The sequence below is a fragment of the Phoca vitulina genome, unplaced genomic scaffold (assembly GCF_004348235.1).
Source record: "Phoca vitulina isolate PV1807 unplaced genomic scaffold, GSC_HSeal_1.0 scaffold67, whole genome shotgun sequence".
Lineage (NCBI taxonomy): Eukaryota > Metazoa > Chordata > Mammalia > Carnivora > Phocidae > Phoca > Phoca vitulina.
The window spans coordinates 7,417,551-7,445,488 of NW_022589770.1; the positions used below are offsets into that span (position 1 = coordinate 7,417,551).

Below are 27,938 nucleotides of genomic sequence, written 5' to 3' on the forward strand. Positions count from 1 at the left end.
AATAATTAAATAACTAATAAAATAAACCCCCTTAAGATATGGTTTTAGCATTTCTCAAGGATATAGTTTACTGATTGTTAGAAGGTGAGTGGGACAATAAAGTATCCCTCAAACTGAGAAGGTAAATTGAGACCAGAAAACAAAGCAGGAGACTCCATACAATTTACAGTTTTGTTCAGGATAGCTTGCTGATGGGGGAGGCAGATGTGGATCAGGTGGAAGATGATCATGGCCTCTGCATGGTTATTCTCCTCAAAGTCCAGAGTTTAGTCCACAGATTTTATAGAGCAAGGGGACACACAGAAGGGTATTGTAGTGATATCAAAGGGCTTACATACACCTCAGAGGGTCTGCATGCACCTGACAGCTAACCTTTAATTAGGTCTTGTGGCGGGACCACCTCTGGGTCAAGAAGGAGAAAGACTATGTTATCTCTAATAGATCCGTGGGAGGCCAAAACAAGCTTCCCTTCATTCTAGCAGGCATCTCTTGGTGGGCATTTCTGAAGTATGAATATTAATCTCCATGCAGCCCGGAAACACGTAACCCTAAGAGAGGTCTTGAGGGAGCACAAACAAGATGGGGGCCCGGATACGGAGGCTGTATTGTCAGCACTTACGCAGTGATTTTGCCCTAATTCAGTAATACCTCTTTCCACATTAAACCATGCTTCTTACTCTATCATAGCAACTATCATATTGTATTATAATTATTTTCATTCTTCCTTAGATTGTAAGTCTCTTCAAAATAAACGACTAAAAGTATTTTAGAAAATTTTTGATATTTTGCCTGTGGTTCAGGTGTTATTTAAAATAGGGAGAAAAGGAAGCAGTGTTACTGGTTAAAAATGCATTTTGTTGAAACTAATATCTAGAAGTACTTTTTTTTTGCTTATTTTAGAAAGAGAGAGAGAGAGAGAGAGAGAGAGAGAGAGACTACATGAACTGGGGTGGGGAGAGATCATGACCTGCGCCAAAATCAAGAGTCATACATTTAACTGTAACAAATACAAAGTCTCATTGAAATCTCATCACCTCCAAAGTCTCACATTTCTTCATCTAAATAATCTAAATCAGGTAAGGGTGAGGTTCTGGGTATTATCCATTCTGAGACACAGTTTCTCTCCATGTTGAAATCTGTGAAATTCAAGAAACAGGTTATCTGCTCCCAAAATACAATGGTGGGAGAGGCATAGCGATCAGGAACAGACATCTCAGTTCAAAAAGAGAGAAGAGGGAAGGAAAACGGGTCAGAGTCCCAAGAAATTTCAAAATGCAGTTGAGACACCAACATTAGGTTTCAAGGCCTGGAATAGTCCTCTATAGCTTTCAGCTCTGCCCTCTGGACTTAGAACTCATTCCTCTGAAGTTGAATCTCCACGCTTGGAGTAATCTCCCCCCCCCCCCTTTTTTTCTTATCTTGGGTATAACATGTATTTGCAGCTGAATAGTTTTACCAGCCTGTCTTTTCCCTATGGAATTCTGGGGGCCCTACAGCCTTTCTTTCATTTTGACCTCTTTATCCCTTTTAGTCCAAATTGGCAGTGTTTCTGCTGGCATAAAATCACCACAAACTTTATGAGTCTCCTATGTATGTACAAGGATTCACTCCATTAGAAAAGAAGCCCCTTCACAGGCCTTCCTTAGATAACCTCATGTCTATTTTTGGCTTCCACTGAAATGGTTGAGGGGATCCATGAGTCTCAGTCTTAATCTCTTCAAAGAGACCTGTCTTTGTGACTAAATACACTGACCTTTTGTCCCTTCTGAGGCATTAGAAGATGGTTGTCCAGTCACACTCTTGGCTGCCTTTCCAGAACACTCTTGACAGTGAATCCTGTGGTTTTAGAGTCTTCTGCAATCTGGGTAGCTGAGCATTTCCCATTTCATCAAGTCCCAGTTCCTTTTTGATTAAGTAGTTCCCCCTTCCTTATCTCTTTCCCCTTGCATTTATTTTAAGAAGCAAGAAGAAACCAAGCCACATTTTCCACACTTTGAGAATTTCCTCAGAAAAATCCAAGTTCATCACTTACAAATTCTGTGTTCCATGTAACTGTAGGACACAGTTCCACTAAACTTTCTACCACTATATAACAAGAATTCTCTTTCTTCCAGTTTCCAATAATAGGTTTCTCATTTCCTTTTGAGCCCTTACCAGCAGTGCATTTACTATCCTTTCTACCATTCGTCAGCTTAATGATGATTTAAGTATTCTCTAAAACAATATAGGTTTTCTCTACTGTGTTCCTTCCTTCTGAGTCCTTATGAGCAGAGTCATTAAAATCCATCTTTTTACTCACAGTCTATTCAAAGGAGTCTAGGCTTTTCCTCTCATGCTCCTCAGGATGCTCCAGTATCTACTCTTTATTTAATTCCAAAGCCACCTCCACAGTTTTAGCCATTTGTTATAGGGGCCTTCCACTTCCAGGTACCAAGCTTTGTATTAATTTCCTATTGGTACTTTAATAAATGACTGCAAATGTCGTGGCTTAAAACACTAATTTATTATCTTACAATTCTGAAGAGCAGACATTCAAAATAAGTCTTACATGGCTACGATGTCAATAAGCCTCTAAGGGATATCTATTCTTTTGCCTTTCTCAGCTTCTAGAAGTGCAAGACTTCTTTTCTCATGGCTCTTCTACTCTCACAGCCAGAAGTATGACATACTTATACCTCTCCCACTGACACTTCTGCCTCACTCCCATAAGGACTCTTATAACGAGATCGGGTCCACCCAGATAATCTAGGGTCATCTTTCCATCTCAATATGCTTAACTTAATTACATCTGCAAAGTCCCTTTTACCATGTAAGGCATTCACAGGTTCTAGGGATTAGGACATGGACATCTTTAGGAGGATGGGGCATTACTTTTCATACCAGGGAAAGATACTATAAAAATGAGTTCCTTGAGATCAAAGTTCATACCCTTCTCCTTTCTGCATTATCAGAACCTAGCACATTCATTGCCTGGCACCTAGAAAGCACTCAGCAAATGTTTAATAATTGCTTTGATTGAGAAAAAAAGTATTTTGTATTTGCTATGCGACAGACACTCTTCTAGGTGCTGGGAGAAATGGTGGTGAACAAAACACGGTTCTAGTTTTTATAGACCGTACATTCTAGTGTGGGGAAGCAGAAAGTACACACCAAAAACCTGTATTAGGTGATGCTATGAAGAAAAACAAACCAGGATAGAGACAGAATGTGCTAGTTGTGCTATGTAAGAAGTCCTCTTAGACAGGGTGCCATTTGACTAAAGACTAAAAAGAACTGGGGAACCAGGTTTACGAATATTTGGGATAAGAATATTTTAGAAAGATGAAATGATATGTGCAAAGATTGAGTTAGGAACATGCTTGGATTTTGAGATTTTTAAGGAATAGTAAGGATGCAAATGAGCCTTACAATGAAAGAGGGAGAGAATGGTATAAGATGAAGTCAGACAGGTAGACAGATGACAGAATGCATAGGATTTTGTAGTCTGTGGTGAAGATTTGGATTATACTCAGAGAGAGATGGAGGTACATTATGGGTTGGAACAGAGGCTGGCAAATATCTGACTTATATCTTAAAAGACTAGTCTGGCTGCTATGTTGAATACCAGCTGTGGGAAGGTTAATGGAGGAAGCAAGAAAACCAGACAGAGACGTGATGGTGACCTGGATTAATTTGGTAGCAGTGGTAGGGGTAAGAATTTGTAGCTCATTCTGGACATATTTTTAAGATGGGGTCAAAGATACAGATGTAGTGAAAATAAGGGGCACATGAACCCCAATGTTCATAGCAGCAACGTCCACAATAGCCAAACTGTGGAAGGAGCAAAGATGTCCTTCAACAGATGAGTGGATAAAGAAGATGTGGTTCATATATACAATGGAATATTACTCAGCCATCAAAAAGATGAATATCCACCATTTGCATCGATGTGGATGGAAATGGAGGGTATTATGCTAAGTGAAATAAGTCAAGCAGAGAAAGACAATTATCATATGGTTTCACTCATATGTGGAACATAAGGAATAGTGTGGAGGAACTCAGGGGAAGGGAGGGAAAACTGAATGGGAAGAAATCAGAGAGGGAGACAAACAATGAGAGCCTCTGGACTCCGGGAAACAAACTGAGGGTTACAGAAGGGAGGGGGTGGGGTATGGGGTAACTGGGTGATGAGTATTAAGGAGGGCACGTGTTGTGATGAGCACTGGGTGTTACAGGCAACTAATGAATTATTGAACACTGTGTCAAAAACTAATGATGTACTATATGTTGGCTAATTGAACATACTTTAAAAAAAAGATCAGGCTTGTATGATTTGCATGATGGATTGGCTATGGTCTGAGAGAAAGAAAGCAATTATCTTTCTTGGATGAGGCTGAGCATCTGATGAGTGGAGGCACTGTTTACTGAATTGGAGACGATTATAAAACAAGGACAAACTTTCAGTTTTGTATATGTTTAGATTGATGTTCATCAGACATTAAGTCAAAATGCTGTGGATAGACATGGGGAGACTGGCGTTCAGGGGAGGAATTGGGGCAAAAGTTACGCTTTTGGGAATCAGCATGTGGATGCCATTTAAAGCTGTAGAACTGGATGAAATCCCCAGGGGAGCCATTTTAGAAAAGAGGTGGCACCAGAATTGAGCAAAGAGGTATTCTTCTGTTTGGAGGTCAGGACTGTGAAGAGATACCAGCAACAGAGTGCGCTAACAAGCAGGCAAGTGAAGAATGATAGGATCCAAGACAGAGTGATGTCCTGTCTTGATGAAATGAAGACAAATTTTCAAGTAAGGAGTAATCAAATGTGTCAGCTGCTGCTGAGGTGTAAGATGAGGACCTCAAAATAGCCATTTTTTAACATGATTGTGTTTTGATAGAGCTGGGAATACGAATGCCTAATTGAAGTTATTCATGGAGCTTCAAGTGCCTTTATATTCACGCAACAGAAGAGGATCCTTGTTGTATTTCTAAATGTTGACAAGTACTTAAAACTTTATGTTATGTGATTTGGGGCTGACTGGTAGTACAATTATTGGAGTTTTTTGGAGTTTAATTAAAATTTCTAAGTTGGTCATGATGCCTGGCTGTCTCAGCCGGTATAGCATGTGACTTTTGATCTTGGGGTCACGAGTTCGAGCCCCATGTTGGGTGTAGAGATAACTTAAAAAATTTTAAAAAAGGTTTCTAAGTTGGTCATCTAGCATATCTCTATTTGCAATACCCTTAAAATGTGTAAGCTTTAAACTTACTAAATTCCCTAACTTCAATTAATCTCCTTTCCATTATAAGACCGATGAGTCCATAAAATGGAGAGATTTATATAACTAGGACAATTTCCATTTTTCTGGGACAGCAACAACTGAGTGCAGGCAGAATAGTTTGAAAGGCACTTTTGCTTTAACTTTTTACCCCATTTCTTCATGGTGCTGACAGAGGTCAAATATCAAATGTTCCAGGTCAGAGATTAGTTATGGGGATTCTTTAGTTGAAAGTGCATTCATTCTTTTGAGACCAATAAATATGTTAGTAATTAGTGTTGTTTAACTGCATATTCCCTTCCTTTTAGTAAAATCAACTATCAAAACATTGTTGGCTTATATATGACTCTAATATCTAAATCACAGAGTTTATACCTGGTATATTGTGCAAAAACTAGATAAAATAAATAGGAATAACTGTAAAGCACATAGAATATTGAAACTCATAGAGCCAATAAAACTCTGAAGTATTCTGCCAATGTTCATTAGATTCCTTAAAATACAATGCATAAATAAAAACTATTCCACAGGCTTCTCCCGTATTACACTCTTTTGCTTTTTTATTTCCTTTTTACAGATGGGACAGTTATAGTTGGCAAGGGATTGACAAATAGCAGGGAAGGCTGATTAGGAAAGGGAGAATGTGAAAGAAGTTTGCTACATTGAATTTACAGCCTTTAACTGTGATCTGAGGACAGAAATCATCATTCATGTACCTGGCTTGTTCTAGGCAAATGTCGGGTTTTGATGGGGTGAGAATTTGCCCCTGATACCTCTTATGCTCTTGCTGTCTGCCTCCTTCCCTCTCACTGAGGATGTTCTTTTTGCAGTGCTGTAGACATATAATTACATATTTCATTATCTTCTGCTTGAAATCCATCCATCTTGGTTCTACAGATGTTTTCTCTTACAGATGTTTTCTCTGCACACTCTTAGATTTTAAGGTGGTAAATGATCTGTGCTAAAAATTGCTTGGCTTAATTCTAGATCAAAAGTGACAAAATAGCCAACCAACTAGCCTTTACTAACTTGAAAGTAAAAATAAACAGAAAGGGGGAAATATATTAATGACAGTTGGCAAGTGGCCAACACCCCAGTTCATCTATAGGCACAAAACTGACTCTGGACATGTGAATTCAGGAAAGGGCTTGGAAAGCTCAATATTGGGAAATGTGGATTCTCACTGATTGGAAGGAAAATATTAGTCACTTTTTTTTTTTTTTTTTTGGTAATGGGCTTACATTTGCTTTTTTATCTATACTTCATTTTTTAATTTCAATATGTACCAAAGGGGATATTGAGTGTTAATGTTATGGATAAGACAGACCCAAGTTCAAATCCCAGTTTTGACACTTACTGGGAGATTTGATCCAGCTACCTACATTCCATGTGCCTCAGTTTCCTCAAACACAGAAGGGAGACAATCCTCACATCATGAAATTGTTGTGATGTGTATTATAGCAAGCAATTCATGAAAAAAAGACTAGTGTAAAATACAGACCCTGTAGATTTTAATTGGAAATTGAATAACATATGTTCTGGAAACAAACAATACATTTGACAAGAGTGTAACAGGTATATATTAACGAAGGAAATATTGGGGAAACCATTTCTTGGGTGTGGAAATTTTTCAGTTATAAATAGGAAGACTTTTTGATTCATATTGTAAAGTGTTTAGTGCAGAAACATATATCAGTTACAAAGAATGGTTTGAAAGCTCAATAGATTCACTCACCAGGAATCATTAAAGTAAAAGAAATGTGGAGGATTAATAATATCACATCAAAATGAAATGTTTATTTACTATAAGAGTTATATTGTCAGACGTCATTTCAAAGAACTAAGAGATTATTTATCTACCCCAGGATGAAAGGATATCATGTTAGACTTCATAAATGAATAGTGATTCTACTTTCCACCCCATCCATCCATCCATCCATCCATCCATCCATCCATCCATCATCTGTATATATGCATTTATGTGTTTATATGTCATATCAGAATTATAAATATCTACAAATAAATATCAACAAAATCTCAAAATACAATTTAGGAGACCTTAACCTCTAATCACCTATATATACCTAATTTCAGTTATTCTTTGAAATTTGGGAGAATCATATATATTATCACACAACTAACCCTATAAAATTTGAGTTAGAATCACTAATGACAAAAGTACGATCTAAAGTATGACCTCAAAGTTGAAGTGAGCAGATTGCATATAGTTGTGGCTTCCAAATAATAGTCATGTAGAAGTGTGTGACTAACAGTACTGTTGACTTTACACCAGGAATTTTTGCCTAGAAATAATGCCTAAGTCTGTTGCAACTATTTCGTTCAACCTACTATACAAACCATAATAAACCTCAGTATCTTCTGGAAAGTGAAACTTTGAATCATTTAAGAATACAAACAACAAAATGTACTGTTATCAGACTTTGGTTTATTGTAAAATTTAGCAAAGATTTTTTTTTTTTTTTGGTAATCCCTGACCCCTTGCTCTGAAAACAAAAGCAAAAACATGATTATTGCTTATTCTTTTTCCCCCTACTTTATTCGTTCCACTGTAAAAGAGGGGAGAAAAATCACTGTAATAAATAAAAATAGAGATGTAAGAGAGAAAGATAAATCAGTCCAGATAAGAAAGATTAGGAGCAACAGAATTATCATTAAGCAGTTTCAAAATAAGCTTCTTTTAAAAAGGTTGTCATATAAAAAAAAAAAAAATCACACCAAAAATATAGCAGCGGAGAAGGATAAATACAAGTTAATTGCACACCAATCCCATGCAAAAAACTGGGTCATTAGCCAAAGCAGTAGTATTCAGAATCCAGTTTGGGGTGCTTGTGCAGGGCTTGTGAGTCCTCTATTATGGAGCTGTCGCTGAATTGGTCCAAGTCCGATGGGGTCTGATGGCCTGGGACATCATCCGCCAAAGTGTCCAGAAAGCTCCCCACGGATATGCCATCCAGCCCATCGCTGCCATCATGAAGACTATTGTAGCTGCCACGTAAGGAGGTGCTCTGACTCTCCAATAAACTGCACAGGCTGCCACTGAGACTGCTGCCTCGGCTGGTGATGGTGGCTTTCTCTTCAATCATCCACTTGATGGACTCGATGCTCTCATTGATAACAAGCAGCTGGCGCATGAGCCTGACGTCTGTGGCTCGGAGGTTAACCTGTGCGGAGGGCGGAAAGAGCAAAGACATGCCGGTTATTCTACATTTTTGAAAGACTCAAAATTCATTTGGGTTCTGTCTTCTGCAGGCCATAACTTTATATGCACAGAATAAAATATAAATTCACTTGATCTCATGACCTTTTGAAAACTGCTGGCCAATGGCAAAAGGCAGAGTCAACCAACTCACTTCCTGCCCTCCATGCATCAGGCTCCAAAGGGGACAGTAAAACTCGCACTGCATCCCTGACCCTAACTCAGCTGCCTGGAAATAACATATTGACTGTCAGGTTCTCTGCTAAGAAATGCATTCTCTCTCTGGCCAGATTAATAGTTAATCCATGTTTACTTGGGAATATGCATGTAGATGCTGTGAGGTGGGGAGAAGAGAAACGTGTGGTAATTAAGCAATTATCAGCATCACCATCATTGTAGCTGCTCCTAGTTTTTGAGTGATGATGTACCAGACATCATTATGCAAATTCCAACCTTCATTATATTGTAGCAACCTTGGACCATGGGTATTACTTTTATCCCCATTATACAGGTGAAGAAACTGAAATCCACAGAAAGGAGTATGGAAGAGGTCTGCACTCTCTATGACTATATGGAAATATATCTAGTTCTAAATAATGCTTTTATTTTTAAGAATCAAATTGCTTTACAATTCCTTGAATCCAAAAGGATGCCATCCACTTTACAAGATGAAGCATTCAGATGTCTTCTATAGATCTGATTATTTGCCTCAGATAGGTCAGGGGAAGCCTCAATCAAAATTGGTATATAGAACTCTGAGAAAGTTCTAGAACTCCCTCAGATACCTTCTAGGTGTGTAGTCCTTCTGATAGTTCTAAATTACTTCAAAGAAACCTGTCCTCACAGCACAAAGCAGAATTTCTTTGTAGGTCCTATAGTTAAATGGGAACGTTTGCTAACATCAAGCGTGTGGTGTTTCTGTGGAAGGTGGAGAGAGGCAGGCTGCACGAACTCTCGTGACTGCCCACGTTCTTGTTGTAAGTGAAGAGATGTGGCTCCTATAAAGCTTCTAGCACCTGGACTGGGAGTCAGGGATACATTTGGCCACCAGAGGTCACATTCGTTATGGTTTGAAATAGATTTCCTTTTTTTTTTTTTTTTTTTCAGTTGGGGTCTTTAACCCAAGAGGCTGGGCCTTGCTAATTGTTTCTTTAAGATCCAAGGCTAATTCAGATTTGTGGGTTTCTAGAATTATTAAAGGCATTCAGTCATGAATGACTCAAGCCTTTAAGGAGAAAGGAGCTATTGTCTTCAAATGTATGCATTCATATTATAAAAATATTTCCTGGTTAGGAGTTAATCCATAACCAAAGGTGAACTTTGGGTTGAGTGAATGTGATGAACAAACAGTAGGAGAAGATGGAATTTCTACCAATGACTTCAAAGATGTAAGATTACAGGTCATGTATGAATACACATTAAAAAAGCATAAGGTATGATTTTAAAACTCTTAATTTTGCTAGGCTATCACATAAAGTGACATGAGCGACTTCCTTATCTTCTCTGAGGAAAGCACCAAAAACAAACTGTATACAAGGTAACTGTGAAAATCATTTGTCTCTGGGGTGTCCGTGAACAGAAAAATGTTAACTTATTAAGTTTTGAGATGTTTTTCAGTTACACAGTGTCTCAGTGACCTTGCAGTGATGTTGCATTGAGAAAGGAGGCTTTCTGGCAGTCTTTATGTTCAAATTCACCCCCACACCCCATGAGCCATCAACATACTGTTCAGGTTACATGTAATACAACAAATATTTATAAATCAACAACTTGTCCTGGTCCACTGAAGAGCCTAGAAAATCAATATGAGCCAAAGTCTTACAAAATTCTTCCGTGAGGCGTCCGTAGCCGATGAGACATGCTGTGCCCATTGTCGGCCTGGTGCCATATAAATGGGACCATTTCCTGTCAGCGCCCCAAATGAACCACAGCTGCATTTGTTCACATCCCCGCCCTGTCGCATGAAAACATTCTGGTCTGCGCCCAGCTGTGGGTGTGTTCCCTGTTAGTCTCCTCACTTGAAATACTTCTCTCTTCCTCTTCAACACTCCCCCCCATTCCTAAAGTCCTCTAAGCACTACTTGCTGATTCCAGCCTCCTCTGCTGGCCCATGTACAAAATGTCTTACAATTTTTCCATATCTTAAGGCCTGACCTAGGTAAGCACTGATTGATTTTTTTTTTTTTTTTTTTAACTGGCATAAATTTAGATCTGTGGACGTTCAGCTCTTAAGGCAGTAATAATGCACACTCCCAACGACTGTGTCACTCTGCGGTTAAAACATACTCAGGACAAATTTTTTCTGGCAATTTTTGTCTGAGTTACACCATGGCTGCCTCAAACACAATTTTTTCAATCTTATTGAGCAATGCAAATCAGAGGAATAGACTATGAAGTAACAAAAGCTTCCTTTGACCATGAAATGATTTATTTAGAAACCATCTTTTTCTTCTGAAGGCAAACATTCACAGGCCATTGAACCACCGCTGGGGGGGAAAATGACGAAAGCGAGTCAGTTAGAACGCGTTGATCTGGCTGCTAATGATGACAGACCTAACTTCTAACTCTGTCTTGCTGGGGAGAAAGTAAACAGCTGCTCTGTGGGAGCGCAGGGCCGCCCGTTCACATGGCTGCCTGTCCCATACCTGGTGCTCCAGGCTGCCCCACACCGCTCGCTCCTGGAACTGAAGTGTGGTTATGCTGTTGCCAATGAACCCTGAAAGTCTGAGCAATCCACCACAGGATGAAATCACAATGTTGCTTCTGTCTCAGGTTGCTGCCCCGCCTTTCCTCCCTGTTATTCATGTCAGTGTTTATGAAGTGGGGCCATCTATTTTTTTTTTTTTTTAATTTTTTTTTATTGTTATGTTAATCCCCATACATTACATCATTAGTTTTAGATATAGTGTTCCATGATTCATTGTTTGTGCATAACACCCAGTGCTCCATGCAGAACGTGCCCTCCTCAATACCCATCACCAGGCTAACCCATCCTCCCAACCCCCTCCCCTCTAGAACCCTCAGTTTGTTTTTCAGAGTCCATCGTCTCTCATGGTTCTTCTCCCCCTCCGATTTCCCCCCCTTCATTCTTCCCCTCCTGCTACATTCTTCTTCTTCTTTTTTTCTTTCTTAACATATATTGCATTATTTGTTTCAGAGGTACAGATCTGAGATTCAACAGTCTTGCACAATTCACAGCGCTTACCAGAACACATACCCTCCCCAGTGTCCATCACCCAGTCACCCCATCCCTCCCACCCCACCCCCCACTCCAGCAACCCTCAGTTTGTTTCCTGAGATTAAGAATTCCTCATATCAGTGAGGTCATATGATACATGTCTTTCTCTGTTTGACTTATTTCGCTCAGCATAATACCCTCCAGTTCCATCCACGTCGTTGCAAATGGCAAGATCTGATTCCTTTTGATGGCTGCATAATATTCCATTGTATATATATACCACATCTTCTTTAGCCATTCATCTGTTGATGGACATCTTGGCTCTTTCCACAGTTTGGCTATTGTGGACATTGCTGCTATAAACATCGGGGTGCACGTAGCCTTTCGGGTCCCTACTTTTGTATCTTTGGGGTAAATACCCAGTAGTGCAATTGCTGGATCATATGGTAGCTCTATTTTCAACTTTTTGAGGAACCTCCATACTGTTTTCCAGAGTGGCTGCACCAGCTTGCATTTGAAGTGGGGCCATCTATTAAGGAGACAGTCGCCTACCCCGTCGGTAGGAAAGTGTCCGGTTCTTTCACCTAAAGTCTTACAAAGTCTTGTGACTTTAAAGCTATAGAGAGTTGGGAGGCCCTTTTCATGGTCTGAGTTTAAGTTCCCGTTCTTGGAGAACTCCTTCCTGATCCATCATGGTATCCAGTCTCCATGCCTAGTTGAATACTACATTTCTGTTTTTTTTGTTCCCTTCTTGGTATTTATGGCTAGTGGAAATCATCCTGCTTATTGTTCGTGTGTGTACTTTTTGTGTTCCTCATAAGCATGTAAGCACCACAGAATGCACGGGATTTGGTCTATTCTGTTCACCACTCTGTGCCCAAGGCCTGCAAGAGTGCTTGGCACATAGTAGGGGCTCAATTCGTATTTCTTCAAGGGCTGACTGATTGTTTCAGATTGCACCATCTGTCAAGAACACCCTCCCTTGGGCTTTGCGGTGGGTCAGTGATATGTGACTTGAGAGGAAGAAAGCGGCAGCTTGGAAAGGCTCTGGAAAGAGCATTTCAGAGCTGGAGCATTGCCAGCATGCAACCCGTTCTGATTGATTCACAGGATTCAAACACGGTATTCCTAGCTTGAATGTACAGATTATCGAGATAGTATCTCTGAAAGGAAATGGACTTCAAGGTGTGAATCATACTCCAAACATTATTCTGTTTGTTCCGAGGTGATAACTGGTTCTGGTCTTAGCACAGGCACAGGGTTCTGTAAATACTCGATGAAATGATTTAAACAAAGGGAACAAACAAACAGGACATTAAAAAAAAAAAGAAAAGAAAAGGAAAAGAAAAAAGAAAGGAAAGAAAAGGAAGGAGGGAAGGAAGGAAGGAAAGAAGGAAGAAAGAAAGAAAGAAAAAGAAAGAAAAGAAAGAAAGGAAGAAAAAAAAAAAAAGTTTTGCACAGATTGATCGAAAGAGATGTGAATGCCCTTCCCTCTTTTCCCCTACCTCACCCTACCCGTCCCACCCCCCACTCCGGTCCTTGCATTATTGCAATGTGGTTCACCTTCATACTCAACTGAGGTCTCTCATGCTTTAGGATTGTAACACAGGTCTCCAGACTTGGTAAATGCTGAAATTTCCTATCATTTTTGGACAAGTAGTGAACTGGGTCTGTGGCAGAAATGGAAATGAGGGATCCTGAAAGAGCAAATAATCTTAATAATAAACTTTCCCAGATCTGTGTTTTCCTCCTGGCTATCATTTTAATGCTGAAAGAAGACAAACATTATAAATTAGCACAATGGAATCCAGGAAGGAGAGGAGGTGGTCAAATTTTCAATTAATCAGGGAGTTGTTGAACAAGTCAACTTTTTTTGTAGCGCTGTCCGAGGAACATGGTACAGGGTTCTAGCCTGCCACTGTCACTGTCTACCTGTGTGACCTTTGGCAAAGTGGTTTGGCACACGGGATCTCTGCCTCTGCATTCATGAAGACAAAGGATGAGGTTTTATTCTCCGCTCCAGTGAACCACAGGCCTCAGTGGAGGTGGTAAAGCAGTCTGTGAACAAAGGCTCATTTCTTCCAGTATTGAAGATTTAATTCGACTGAGGGACCTCCTATCACTTCTGTCTGCTTTTCATACTGAGGATTTATTTAGGATGTTATTTGATGCAAAGAATCTGCAGATCAGATTGGCTCAGGATTTCCCTCCACTTTGACATAGTCTCTGATTCTTTCGTCATTCTGGTGACCGTTTGATTACCAAATTGTCTCTGCTTTGAGAAAACCATGTGGGCTATATATAGATGAGACAGAACAATCAATTTTGCTACTCAACAGCTCCAGCAAAATCTTTAGCTAGGAAAATCTCATGGCCAAAGCCAGCACTTTGAGCTCTTTGTGAATTTTAATCTTCTTATTGGAAATTGTGTGGTAATGGTAATTTTTAATTTTGGCTCTTGCTATTTGGGTTTACATAAAATCTTATTTGTGTTCTGCTCCGGGATAAACATACGCATCATCATTCATATGCCTATTTATTAACTGAAATGTGTACATGAGCTGCGGAATGTATCTTCCAAATAGGGGCAGTGTTCACTCTATCTTGGCATACGGGAAGCTTGGACAGCACCATGTACTCTTGTCTCTCATAAACCTCTCCTTCACTATTTTTATCCTTTTGTTTAAGAGAATCAACTAGTCAGATAAATGCCAGCCATCTCCTAGTTATTATGTACTTCTAATGTAAAATCCACAATATCCATGACCTAAATCCCAAATGTCCAGCAAGCTATAATATGAATTAGAAGGGAGAAAGACTACTTTATAAATCCATAATCATGTACATGAAGGAAAACAGATTAGATTTGCCTTTTTTGTTTTTTTTTTAAAGATTTTATTTATTTATTTGTCAGGAACAGAGAGCACAAGCAGGAGGAGTGGTAGGCCGAGGGAGAAGCAGGCTCCCTGCTGAGCAGGGAGCCCGATGCAGGACTTGATCCCAGGACCCTGGGATCATGACCTGAGCTGAAGGCAGACGCTTAACGACTGAACCACCCAGGCATCCCTAGATTTGCCTTTTAATGTGAGGCTCTAATCCTAGTTCCTAATTCAGAGGGACAAATTTTTCAAATTTGTAATTGATGGAAAGCCTTTTTTTTCTAGTCATTATTTATTTCCAAATTTACAAATAAATTAACATATCAACTTACACCTTCTTAAAAGGCTGCTATAACAATGCTTGGAATATTGTTTTTCTAGCAGTTTATCCCAGTTTATTTGTGTGTTCCTTTTGCATAACTGAATTGAGTCCAAATCTGCTCCCTGTCCAAATTCACCACATCCTCAATCTGATGATACAGATTTTCTGCCCACCCATCCTTAAAATTTCCAGCAGTTTTATTAAGAGCTGTATTTATAAAGCACTTCTCTCACTATATTCTCAGAGGATCCATAAGGATATTATTGTCCCTTTGCAGTCAGAGAAGACATGGTACAACATTTCCACCCACTGCTCTTGGTTTCAAATGCTTCTGGAGAAAAGCCTGTGGCCCGTTACAAGTGCTGTTCGGCCAGAGCTTGTCTCTGCTTTCTCAGGCAGCTCAAAATTTACAACAAAATTTCTTTCTAATTGGGCAACAGAGGATTCCATTTTTCTATCAGTCAGCTTTGTCTTCCTCCATTTGTATTGTTTATATGTGGAACTGAACAATAACGAAGACAACAGTTCTCTCTTTTCCCAAAACTTATAGCTAGAAGAGTAATTTCCCCCAAGACCGAGCTCCATACATAAAAACACTGGCATCAGCACAGCTAACTGATGTCTTGATAAATTAGAAAGCTGCACCTGGTTTATTTGAAAGGGGCACAGGTGACTCCCCTGAATCTTAGACATAAATTCTTGCCACCACGCCTGCCCCTGGGTTCGACGCAGTTCCTGCTGATGACTCCTCTGATGGCCAAAATAAGACCGGGGAGCTTTTCAGTCCCATCCCACAGGTGCTGGTCCAGTCGGTACTCAGGCCTGTGATGGCAGTTTCTTGTCCGCACTCTAATACGGTGAAAATCGTCTCCCTGAGAGCTCTCGGTATGTATATGCCAAGGGTCACTGGCTAACGCAAGAGACTATAAATGACCTGAGGAGAAATGCATTTGGAAAGACTGAACAAAAGCATGGACTTCAGACATTTGTAGGAGGGCAGATCACATGAAGAGAACAAAGACCCGACAAGAAGTGTTTCCACTAAGTTATAACGAATATTCTTTCTGCATGTACATTTTTCCAATTTAGAGCTTAAGGTGGGATTTTTATACGGAAGATGAGGGTATGATGATGCGCTCCTCTGTGGTATGTAGTAGCTGTGTTTATGCTGGGAAGGCAGGGGATGCAGGGTGGCGTGCTGATACATGTTTAACAACCAGTTCCCTGGGAACACTATACACGCACACACACACATACATGCAATAGGAATCGTGCTGATAGATGTGTAGTACACACCTTGCAAATACTAAAATACATGTTACCTTTTATTATAAATTTTATATAACTCATTGATTCTCAGAGAATGCTCTTTTTTTTTATTAAAGATTTTATTTATTTATTTGACAGAGAGAGAGATAGTGAGAGAGGGAACACAAGCAGGGGGCGCGGAAGAAGGAGAAGCAGGCTTCCCGCCGAGCAGGGAGCCCGATGTGGGACTCGATCCCAGGACCCTGGGATCATGACCTGAGCTGAAGGCAGACGCTTAACGACTGAGCCACCCAGGTGCCCTCAGAGAATGCTCTTTGTTCATTTTTGCTGAATTCTTTTTTTTTTAAAGATTTATTTATTTGAGAGAGAAAGAGAGAGCACAGCGGGGAGAGGCAGAGGGAGAGAGAGGATCTCCCCCAACTCGGGGGCCTGAGCCCACCACCCTGAGATCATGACCTGAGCCAAAATCAAGATTCAGACTCTTAACCGACTGAGTCACCCAGGGGCCCCATGACACACTTTTAAATTTAATCTGCAATATTAACATTTTCTCCATCACTGTCTTAAGACAGTCAACAAAATAAAAATCAAGCTCTGATTTACAGCGTTTTCTAATTTCTGTGCTGTAAATACTCTTACCATGGCTAATTTCAAGCTACCAATGTGATGCCACTAAACCTGAGTTTGAGAAGAGATGCTCAGTAGCCCAGCATTATGTAACATTGTCACCCTAGGGATACAGTACATATTTTAAATAACCTCAAGAAAATTATTTTTTTTAAGATTTTACTTATTCACTGAGACACAGAGATACAGAGAAAGAGAGAAAGCATGAGCAAGGAGAGAGGCAGAGGGAGAGGGAGAAGCAGGCTCCTCGCTGAGCCAGAAGCCCGATGTGGGGCTCGATCCCAGGACCCTGGTATCATGACCTGAGCCGAAGGCAGACGCTTAACCATCTGAGCCACCCAGGCGCCCCAAGAAAATTATTAATAGTAAAATATAGTAAAATAAAAAGTGATGAGTTTTGAGCATTTATAATCTTCGTTTTTTCATATAACTTCTTAATTTGTAGGTTTCTATGCGTAATTTAAGGTTTTTTGAGATATGATTGACATAGATCTTCCCCGAATTGAGCCCTGAGATGACCACATCCCCAGCCAACATGTTGGTTGCAGACTTGTGAGGGGAGCCTGAGCCACAGACACTCAGTTCATCCGTGCCCAGGCTTCTGACTCACAGAAGCTGTGACATAAAACATGTCTGTTGTTCACATTGCTAAGTTTCGGGGTATTTATTATTCAGCATGAACCAACTAATACACCAGTGCTGCTGGGATTATGGCCACTTTGAGTAGCAAGGGCCTACAGATCTTTCTACTTGTGGATGATTTTGGGTGATGGATGCTGGACCACAGTGTCCGTGGAATGCTACTCTACTGATTCAGTTTTATAGTTTGAAAAAAAAAAGCAGAGTAGCTAAATATTTATTGATGGAGACAGAAAATGTCCAAGGAAGTTAAGGTCTTCAAGAGAGGGCCATCTGCAACTCCCACAGGATAACCCTTTTTCCCAAAAGAAAAGGTGATTTATTACTTTGAAGGAGAACAACATTTCATACCTCTGGTATGTGACACATGATGCTTTCAATGGAGGTACTTATAAATATATTTCTTATAACTTGAGGGTCATAAAAAGTAGTGTATACAATGATAAAATAATCAACTAAACTTACATAATAGCATTCAGATATAATTTTAAGAGTTTAGAATATAATAAGAGATTAACGAAGCTGGTATCACTGAATTTTCAATACCGAGGTATCTACCAAGTAGTAATCTTGCTTTTCATAATTCTCCATTTAAATTGAAGAATTCCCTTTAATTTGGCCTCCCCAGAGGAAAGCCAGGAGGAGGAGATTAGGGTAGGGATTAAAGTCGATTTATTCAGTGCCTCCTATGAGCCAGATTTTGTTTTTCACACATTAACCCAATTTTCTTTAGAAAGAGTCTTCTGGGGGCGCCTGGGTGGCTCAGTTGGTTAAGTGTCTGCCTTTGGCTCAGGTCATGATCCTGGGGTCCTGTGATTAAGCCCTGTGTCGGGCTCCCTGCTCAGTGGGGAGCCTGCTCCCCCCTCTGTCTCTGCCCCTCACCCCACTCATGCTCTCTCTCTCTCAAATAGATAAATAAAATCTTAAAAAAAAAAAAGAAAAGGTCTTCTGTAGAAAGGTTCTTTTGTGTAGGAAACATAACTGAGACACTGCATTTTGTTACAATCATTCATTTTTAACCAACATTGATAATTTGGTAATGTTTGAAATGTTTCACTTCATGATGCTGAAGATCATTTTGTTTTGTAAATGATGCTTAAACACTGACTATTTTCATTTGGGGAACTTTGGGTGGGGCTTTCCAGATGACCGGTTAGAGCAGTGATCGCACATCCTAAAGAGTGGCCAGTGAGAAACACCTGCCACTATTTCAACATTTGCTGACGATACACTGCAGTCAGGGATTGTCTAGGGATTTATTTTGTCTCACTAATTTTGCTTCATTAGTTTTAAGAATTAGACACATCTGCCATTTATTGAATGCTTTCTATGTGCCATGGCCTTACACATTAATGTGTCTAATAAATTTAATGTCATTGTTACAACAAATATATGATGAGGCCGATTATTCTCATTATGGTTCCAGTCTGACATGTTAAGTACTTGGAAATTATCATTCCTATCTTCACAATAAGAAAAAAAGCTGAACAAACTGAAAATCAACAACTCTTCTTAGATTCAGCAAACAACTGAGGTCATGGGGCAAACTGCTGCCCCTGGGAGATAAACAGGTAGATACAGAGACTCATGGCTTACTAAGATCCTAAGTCCGGAATCAGAAGGCCCCAGGTGGAACTGGTATCAGTAGAAACACTTTGAACTCTGATGAATTGCTGGAGGTTCAGTATAGACTGGACTGAGAGTTAAAAACTCCAAAAGGCCCAGTTTCAGGGGGAACTCCTACATGTTCATGAGTGTCACCTTCAGGAGCCCCATCAGGTTCTCACTGTCCCCTATGCTTCTGACAGGGGAAGGGGACAAGTTACCATTCTGAAATATGCCCAGAGCTTCCTGTTCCCTTAACGAGGCCTGTCATCAAGGGAAACTATTTTACCAGAGCCTAACCTCTGTGGGGGAAGGGAAATACCCATTAATTGAGACCTAATCATGGACGATAGAAGGCTTCTCCTTCCCCACAACTTACCACGTCATAGGGCTCCTGGGTACTAACAGGGGATTTCAGCTGGAAGTATCACAGGCTTCAGACTCTACTTCAGGAGTCTCTAGGAAAACCCAAAGATAGCAGAATAGACAAAAACAAAGATACTAGAGAAAATTTTAGTCTCTGACACCTACTGCTACAGCAAACAATAAACAGTCTAACTCCTAGTCAGATAAATATAACACCTCACCCTAAAGGCCTACCTATTCCAGTTACTTTACATCATATTCAGCTTTCAACAAAGAATTACAAGGCATACTAAAAAGCAAAAGCAAAGTCTGAAGAGACAAAGAGAGTATCAGAACCAGACTCAGATATGATACAGGTTTTGGAATTATTAGACTGGGAATTTAAAATAACTATGATTAATATGCTAAGGGGTCTACTGAAAAAAGTGGACATCATGCAAGAACAGGCAGGTAATGTAAGCAGAGAAATGAAAACTTGAAGGAAGAATCAAAGGAAAATGGTGTAAATCAAAAACACTGCGATATAAGTAAAGAAAGCCTTTGATGAATTTATCAGTAGACTGGACAAAGCCAAGGAAAGAGTCAGTAAACTTGAAGATATATAAACAGTTTGAATGGCTCTTCAAAGATATGCTGAATCATAGCCAAAGCATTATTTAATTATCTATGTGGATACACCTTGTGTGACCTGGTATTTACTACTACTTTGGCCCAGACTCATAAAGTTGTTAGCTGACTTGTAGACTTGTGTCTGGAAGACATGAAAATGACTTCTCTCCAGTTGAAAAAAAATTCAAAGGTTATGGTTTTATTGTCCTACTGGACATTAAACAATTTGTCTCTAACTTAAAATGATTTCATGTCTTTTCTGAGAAAATTGGTGAACCATTCCCACAATTCTTTTGAGACAGTTGATATCATCTTGCTGGTTCTCTCATTAAATGAGCTAAATAAATCTTCAACATGTGTTCCATGTTTATATGAGAGCCATGTTTAAAATTCCTTGAAAATTATACTTTGATAGATTTGGAGGCCGAGGGGCTTACCTGCTAGAACTAGTTAAATGAAGTTGCCCAGGCTTCCGGAGTCAGTCACAAATAGCAATAGAACTTTACCTTTTCTGACTCTGTTTTCTTCTTCTGATTTGGTACTTTCTGCTCTGGTTTGTTTGCTTTGTTGTTGCTGTTGTTTCAGATCCTTAGCCAATAGTTATGAGTTTTGTTTAATTCATTGCTTAAGTCATGTCCATTTCCACAACTGGATACTGAATCCTCATGTATAAAATGTGTGCAAACAGCCAGTTCCAGGGACTGATGGGTACTGAACCACTAGGTCAGTCAAGGTCACATAATCTATAAGTTATTCCCCATTTGGGGTGGCAATAATGGGCAACCTGATTTCATGATGGGATCACTAGGTGATCTCTATTAGGATGATGTGAATCTGTTCTCTGTTGGATGAGAGACAACACAGAATATGGCTGGGCTATATTGTTTGTCTATTGGTGTGCTCAAATCCATGTAGAAGATACTCCATTTCCACTGAAGAGAAAGATAACCCTTTGAGAATGGGTGTTCTGTGTTTTCTAAAACATGCTCTGTGCCTGAGGTGGTAGAATTGAAGTTTCAAGTCCTGTGGGAGGCTGTGCATCTAATTGAGAAAAAACCATTTTACTGCTTGTTGATAAGAAAATAATGTATTTTCCCATTTCTAGAGTATATTGATTATTTTAAAGTCCCTTAAGAAAAAGGAGACTTTTCTAAATACAGAGGCTAATAAATACTTGCAAAAATTTAATATTCCCAGAATTTCAGGGAAATAAAGAAACTGAACTCTGATACACTGAATGTACTGACCTTTTTTTTTTTTTTTAGATTTTTTTTTTTATTTATTCATTTGACAGAGAGAGACAGCTAGAGAGGGAACAGTGTGTGAGTGGGAGAGGGAGAAGCAGGCCCCCCACCGTGCAGGGAGCCCGACACGGGGCTCGATCCCAGGACCCCAGGACCATGACCCGAGCCGAAGGCAGACGCCCAACAACTGAGCCACCCAGGTGCCCCTGTACTGACCTTTTTAAGGGAGAAAAACCACCAAACAAAAACATCTCTCATAGATACTGCTAACTCAGGAGCATATTTATAGCAGAATCCAAGTGATTTAGACACTAACTGGTTTGGTAATTTTAGGTCATAAATAGATAAATTTCTTTTCCTTGCTTTTGTCAGTACGGAGAATAAACATATATAGTTGACCCCCGAACAGTGCGGGGGTTTGGGGGTGTTGACTCCTGCACAGTTGGAAATTCATGTATACATTGACTCCCCAAAAACTTAACTATGCATAGCCTACTATTGAGAAGCCTTGTTGGTAACACAATTAACACATATTATACGTATGTAATATATACCGTATTCTTACAATAAAGTCAGCTAGAGAAAAGAAAATGTTATTAGGAAAATGATAAGGAAGACAAAATACATTTACAGTACTGTCCTGTAAAAACTCTGCATATTAAATAGACCTCTGCAGTTCAAATCTGTGTTGTTCAAGGGTCAACTGTAATTTAATTTAATTTTTTAAGATTTGAATTATTTTCTAGTCAAAGAGACTAGGTTAATAACTTCCTAAATCTGTTGTACTGGTTTATTGATGAGATAGGCTAATGTTTCTTCCATATATTGTTTAAGAAAATATTGTATATTTTCTATATTAAATTAGAATTCTTGATTTTTTTTTTTTTTTGAGAGAAAGAAAGAGAGAGAGAGTGGACACAATGGGGGACACGAAGGGGCAGAGGGAAAGGGAGAGAGAATCTTAAGCAGGCTCCATGCCTAGCATGGAGCCTGATGTTCGGCTCAATCTCAGGACCCTGAGATCATGACCTGAGTCGAAATCAAGGGTCAGACATTTAACCGACTGAGCAACCCAGGCACCCCTAGAATTCTTAATAGTTTTAATTCAACTGTAATTATATTCCTTCTGCGTCATCTTGAACATAATTTGCAAGATATTTACTAATTTTAGAACTTAGACTAATATTAAATCAAATTAATAAAAATTTTAACATCTGTATAATTTGTAAGGAAGACAGAAAATGAAAGATGGGTCACCAATTGTTATGAATATCTGCTTTTTATTTATTTATTAAGATTTTCTATATTTATTTGACAGAGAGAGACAGCACAAGCAGGGGGCACAGTAGAGGGAGAGGGAGAAGCAGGCTTCCCCGCTGAGCAGGGATCCCGATGTGGGACTCGATCCCAGGCTCCAGGGATCATGACCTGAGCCGAAGGCAAGACGCTTAAACATCTGAGCCACCCAGGCGCCCCATCTGCTTTTCATTTTAACAGTAATAAAGCGACTATATTTTGGTGTCATTTTAATGAACGTATTAATTTTGCGATCCTACAAAGGTGTGAAAGGTTATGTTTTTTGCTGTGGAGATTTTATAATGTAGTTGTGTAAGCTTTGCTCATCTACTAAAATGCTTGTTTATGGCAAGCAGTGATCACTCTCTTTCCAGTTTTCTCTAAAAGATTAGTAAATTTGATTAAAAATTATGGCTTATATGGATGGTTGAGACTACTCTAGAAATAATCATGGCAAAGAACTGTAACTAAAATGTGGTTTTGTTTTTTAAAGAGGGGAATATTTTTCTTGTCAAAATTATTTGTTCCAGAATGTGACAGGAAATAGTGAAGGATAGAACTTACCTTGATATAGAAAACTGATGTCAAATACAAAAACAACAACAACAAAAAAAACCCTCTTTATTTGCCCTGAATTATATCATCTACAAAGAATGATTCCGAAAAGCAGTAAAATGTGTAAAATGTTGGTAAACTTTGCTGAGTTTTGAATGGATTCATTAGAAGATAAATTTTGGAAAGAGCTTGTAAATAAATTACTGCTTATCATATTAATGCAAAGCTAGAACTAATTTTGTTTTTTTTTCCTCTGTTGGAATGAAAAATTAGTAGGAAGGAATTTAGTTTGCTCTTACCAAGAAATTGTAAAAGGTTATTCTTCTATGTAATCTGCTCAGATAGTAGAGATTCCTTATCTAACCTGAAAAATTTCTGTACTTTGTGTTGACTTTGGCACGTCCTTGACCCAATAACAAGGGAGTTACTTAGAATTGTGTTGTATTCTTATTCCAAACTATAACCATTTATTGTTTCTAGGCACAGGTGATAGTGTTTTAATCAAATAATCTATTCTAATGAAACTTAAACCCTTTTAATTTTGCCTTCCCAAAAGAAGAACCTAAATTCAAAGGGAAAAATTTGAGATGTATTTTATACCCAAGCTATTCTTGGGGGGTCTCTGCAGAGGCCCCGGGGCCGTTGCCTTAAATAAAGCCCGTTGGACAGTAGCCATATAAGTGAGTGGGCGTGCCTGGGTTCCAGTCAGTTTTACAAAAACAGGCAAGCTGAATTTAGGCAGTGGGTGGTCAGGGTCCCAGTATTACAGGTAGTAAAAAAAAAAAAAAAAAGACAATTCCTGGTGAATCTAACTCAGCATATCTTTCCGAATGGACTATTTGCCTTTTCTGCTCCTCTGTTTATCCACCTTATCCATCGTGATGGTTCTCCTCATTAAAGAGTTAAATAAATCTTTGCCATATGCTTGTTTTGTATTGGTATGAGTCATTTTTTTTTTTTTTTTTACTTTTTTTCCTGAAAAGTGTACTTGGAAAGAATCAAATAACAGCGCCACAGACAGAAATCTTGTTAGAACTGGCATAAATACAGATGGGTCCCAAACAGTACAGATAATGCAGATAAATGCAAAGCAACTTAAAAATGTGACTCTGTGTGAGCAAGTTTCTGTTAAATATCCATCCCTAGGTTTTCAACTCCTTTTTACTTTTATTTAATCACTTCTTATCTCCTATTTATTAGGAAAAAAGTTACCCTTATTGCATAAGAGAACACTCATACCCTGAATTTAATACTTCAAATTAGACTAAATAATCTTTGTCTTTTCAGTGTGAACCAAGGTGAATTCCATGAAGAAGGAATGGATTTGCTCTTTATTTCCAATGGAATTATCTGATTATCTTTGATTCAGCATGCACCAAGTATTGTGATGATTTAGTGCTCAGAATCTTACTGAGCTGTTCATTTTATTTTCTACAATTAGTTTAATGATATCTCTGGCACAGCAGATTACCAGTAACTAAATTTATGTACTTCTAACTTTAGTCTTTCAGAAATTATAGGATTTAAATTGTCCCTTTGCATGATACCACTCTGAAAAATTGTTTCATTTATTTTAAATGAGATTAGTTACAGTCATTGAAATAATGTCGCCTAAAATGTGCTCATTTATCCAATGTAGGCTTCTCCTAGAATTTTACGCTAATTAATGTGGATGATTTCACCTGGATATTTGAGACTTTGTTCTCCTTTGAATGTGATGTAATTTGTCATGTTTATATCTACACCGATCCATTTCCAGCAAAAATTATATACAAAAAAATTTAACAAAGAGGTGATGGCTGATTTGTTTTTTATTCACATCTATGATGCCCTCTGACCTAATTACCCATTGATGGCATGTGTTAGTGACAATGGCAAGGATCCCTAAAACTTCTGTTCAAGTCTTGGTTCCCTTAATAACCTGTGATTTGTAACAAGTAACCTAGCCTTCCCATGTCTCCATTTTCCTGTCTGTTAGATGAGAATATTGGAGACTATCTTTAAAATTCCTTCCAGCCCTAAAATGTCCTGATTCTCCATACAGTGCATTTTTTTTTTTTTTTTAAAGTAGCCTCTATGCCCAGCGTGGAGCCCAACATGGGGCTTGAACTCAGGACCCTGAGATCAACACCTGAGCTGAAATCAAGAGTCAGATACTCAACTGACTGAGCCATCCAGGCGTCCCTCCAATATAGTGTATGATGAGTATACAGTTTGCAAGGAAAGGTGAAGGCTCCTCCATGATGCCCAATAGAGTACTGTTGGAATGATCTCAGTTTGAGTCTGGGAGATGGCTGCATTGGTAGAAAGAGTTTACACATTAACAAGTGGATTTTTCAAGATAGAGAATTTTTCAAGATATGGGAGAAACAAACACATCCGTGGCAACAGAATAGAAAAATAACAAAGAAGTAGTAAGCATGAACTCCTCCAGTGCAATGGGTCTATCCTGTCCATTAATCCTAATTTCTAACTGCTTATCAGTATGTGGCAAATCAATGAACACATTGAATGAGAAAATTTATGAAAGGGAAAAAAAACAGGGACGTACATATATGATAATGTGGCAGAGAATGAGTATGGATTAATTTGCTTTTGGGAAGATATGCCAGTTAAATAACAAAAAAATAAGATAGTTTGGATATAGAGAGATGGGTATAGGTGGGCTATACCAAGAAGGATGTTATAATCTGAGCCTGTGATGGGGAAAAATAAGGAAAGATCTAGAGATGTAAAAGTTCATTTCATGCTCAGGAAGTGGCAAACCAATCAGAAGGGCTGAGGGCCTAGAATGTGGTGGGAGGTGAAGGTGGAGAGGTAATTTGGAGGCAAATTCTGGTTGGAATGCTGAGCAAGGATAAGTCTGAGAAATGCTGTGACAGTCCATCCCATAGTCTTGAACGGAAGCTCTTGATGAGACGGTTACCTCATTGCTGTGCTGTGGGTACTGACTTTGAGCTGCCCTCCAAAGAACCTGAAGGGGTTTCATGAGCATCTTGGGCCTGTTCTTTAGTGTGGGCAAAAATTTATTAATTGCAAACAGCAAAGAATATTAAAGAAAACATAACTTGACTGTATAGTGAAGTTAGATAAGGAGTACATGTTCTTGACATCAGGCCAACTTTATGTTCAGCTCTTCGTGGAATGGATTAATTTGGCTGAAGTACTATTTCATTCTCCTGAATCCAAAGTGATAGATTCAGTTTTAGGGGGAATCGGGATGAGAATTCAGAGTTCATCTGTATATGTGAAGCAAGGCTGCTTTGCATTTTTTTCAATCAGAAGCAAAGATAGAGTGAAGTGCTTTTCAAGTATATGACACAGAAAGGCCCAGAGGTCTTGACTCCAAATTCTTCTTCTGATCTCTCATTTCCACCCATAAACTCAGTCTTACTGTTTTTAAAATTCTCATGACAAATATGTTTTTCCTCTTGAGTTTTGACTTGTTCTCCCTATCTGGGGACATACTTAAGTTTTTCTAAAGTGTGTGTTTATTCTGCCTTTTTTTTTAGATGGACACAAAGGAAATTTGTTACATGCCTTTCCAGGGCAGTAACATTAAATGTTCCTAACTTAATTACTGAACACACTTTGTTTTGAATGAGTCTATTCAAAAATGTTAAAGCAGGATTTCCTTTTTAAATTATATCCTTATTATCAGTTTAATGAAGTTAATGTAGTAAAAATTTCTTAAAATGATAGATGATTTGAAAATCTCATGTTTCCTTTTCGAAAAAAAAAAAAAAAAAAGCCTGCTGCTCCATTCTAAGGAACAAGAACACAGATTTCTAAGAAATACTTCCAATAATTCCTAATTCACTTCACCAGAAGCAGGTTTCTTAACAGCTTTAGCCATCATTAATATACTTAACCACCTTTAAAATAACATCCTGATTCTACTTCAGAGAGATGTAGCTAAACTCAATTAGTTATAGACTGTGGAGTGATTAGATGTTCTTGGATCAAAGATATTCTTGGATGAAAGGGGCTATGTGGAACTACCATGTGATTATTATAATTAGGACATCACATCTCAGCTTATGCAACTCCTGGGGAGAATATTTTTGTACCAAGAATAAGAATGTGATTCTTATTATGTAAAAGCCCTAAATATTTTCAGTTCCCTTCACCCCTTAAGTTTCCCAATTAATTTTATGCCTAGTCTAAAAGAAAATTAGTGGTACCAGTTTCTGTTTTAGCTTGTGAAGAGAGACACTATTTCTTTTCCATTGTAAAAATTACAAAGAATCAGCCATTCAGATGATTTTAACAGATTGTTGCTCACACATTGATTACACCACTTTATAGAAAGATTTTACCTATATGCTTTCTCTAAAATCAACTAAGGAACAATAGATTTTGTTTTATTTTGTGTATTTTTTTTCCTTTGGGCATGTTTGGGAATTTCTTTGTTATATCCTTATGAAGTTCCAAATGACACACTGTAGGAAAATGGTCTCCCAGACAGATTGGTACCCTAGAGAGAACATGGGTTTCATCTTGAAAGACAAGGGATAAGGGGTGCCTGGGTGTCTCAGTCAGTTAAGTGTCTGCCTTCGGCTCAGGTCATGATCCCAGAGTCCTGGGATCAAGTCCCACATCTGCTCCTTGCTCAGCAGGGAGGCTGCTTCTCTCTCTCCCTCTGCCTGGTGCTCTCCCAGCTTGTGCACTCTCCCTCTCTCTCCCTCTGTCAAATAAATAAAATCTTAAAAAAAAAAAGACAAGGGATAAAATATAATTCTTCCCTTAATTTGTATTTTGATCAGTTGGACATATAACTTAATATTTTCTCTACATCAATTTTCGAATCCATAAAATAGTGTTTATTATCTACTCAATTAGTAGGGTAGTATGGTTGGAACAACTGTATGAGAT

The 27,938-nt window shown here is 38.8% G+C and overlaps 1 protein-coding gene across 1 annotated transcript in view; it reads right to left on the reverse strand.

Annotated features, from left to right (window-relative positions):
• Nucleotides 1-7,448: 7,448 nt before the first annotated feature.
• Nucleotides 7,449-27,938, reverse strand: part of LURAP1L (leucine rich adaptor protein 1 like) — a 49,810-nt gene continuing 29,320 nt past the window's right edge. The window contains exon 2 of the mRNA XM_032392437.1: nt 7,449-8,439. Coding sequence (XP_032248328.1) covers nt 8,065-8,439 — 375 coding nt within the window. The 3' untranslated portion in view covers nt 7,449-8,064. The remainder of the gene's footprint in view (nt 8,440-27,938) is intronic.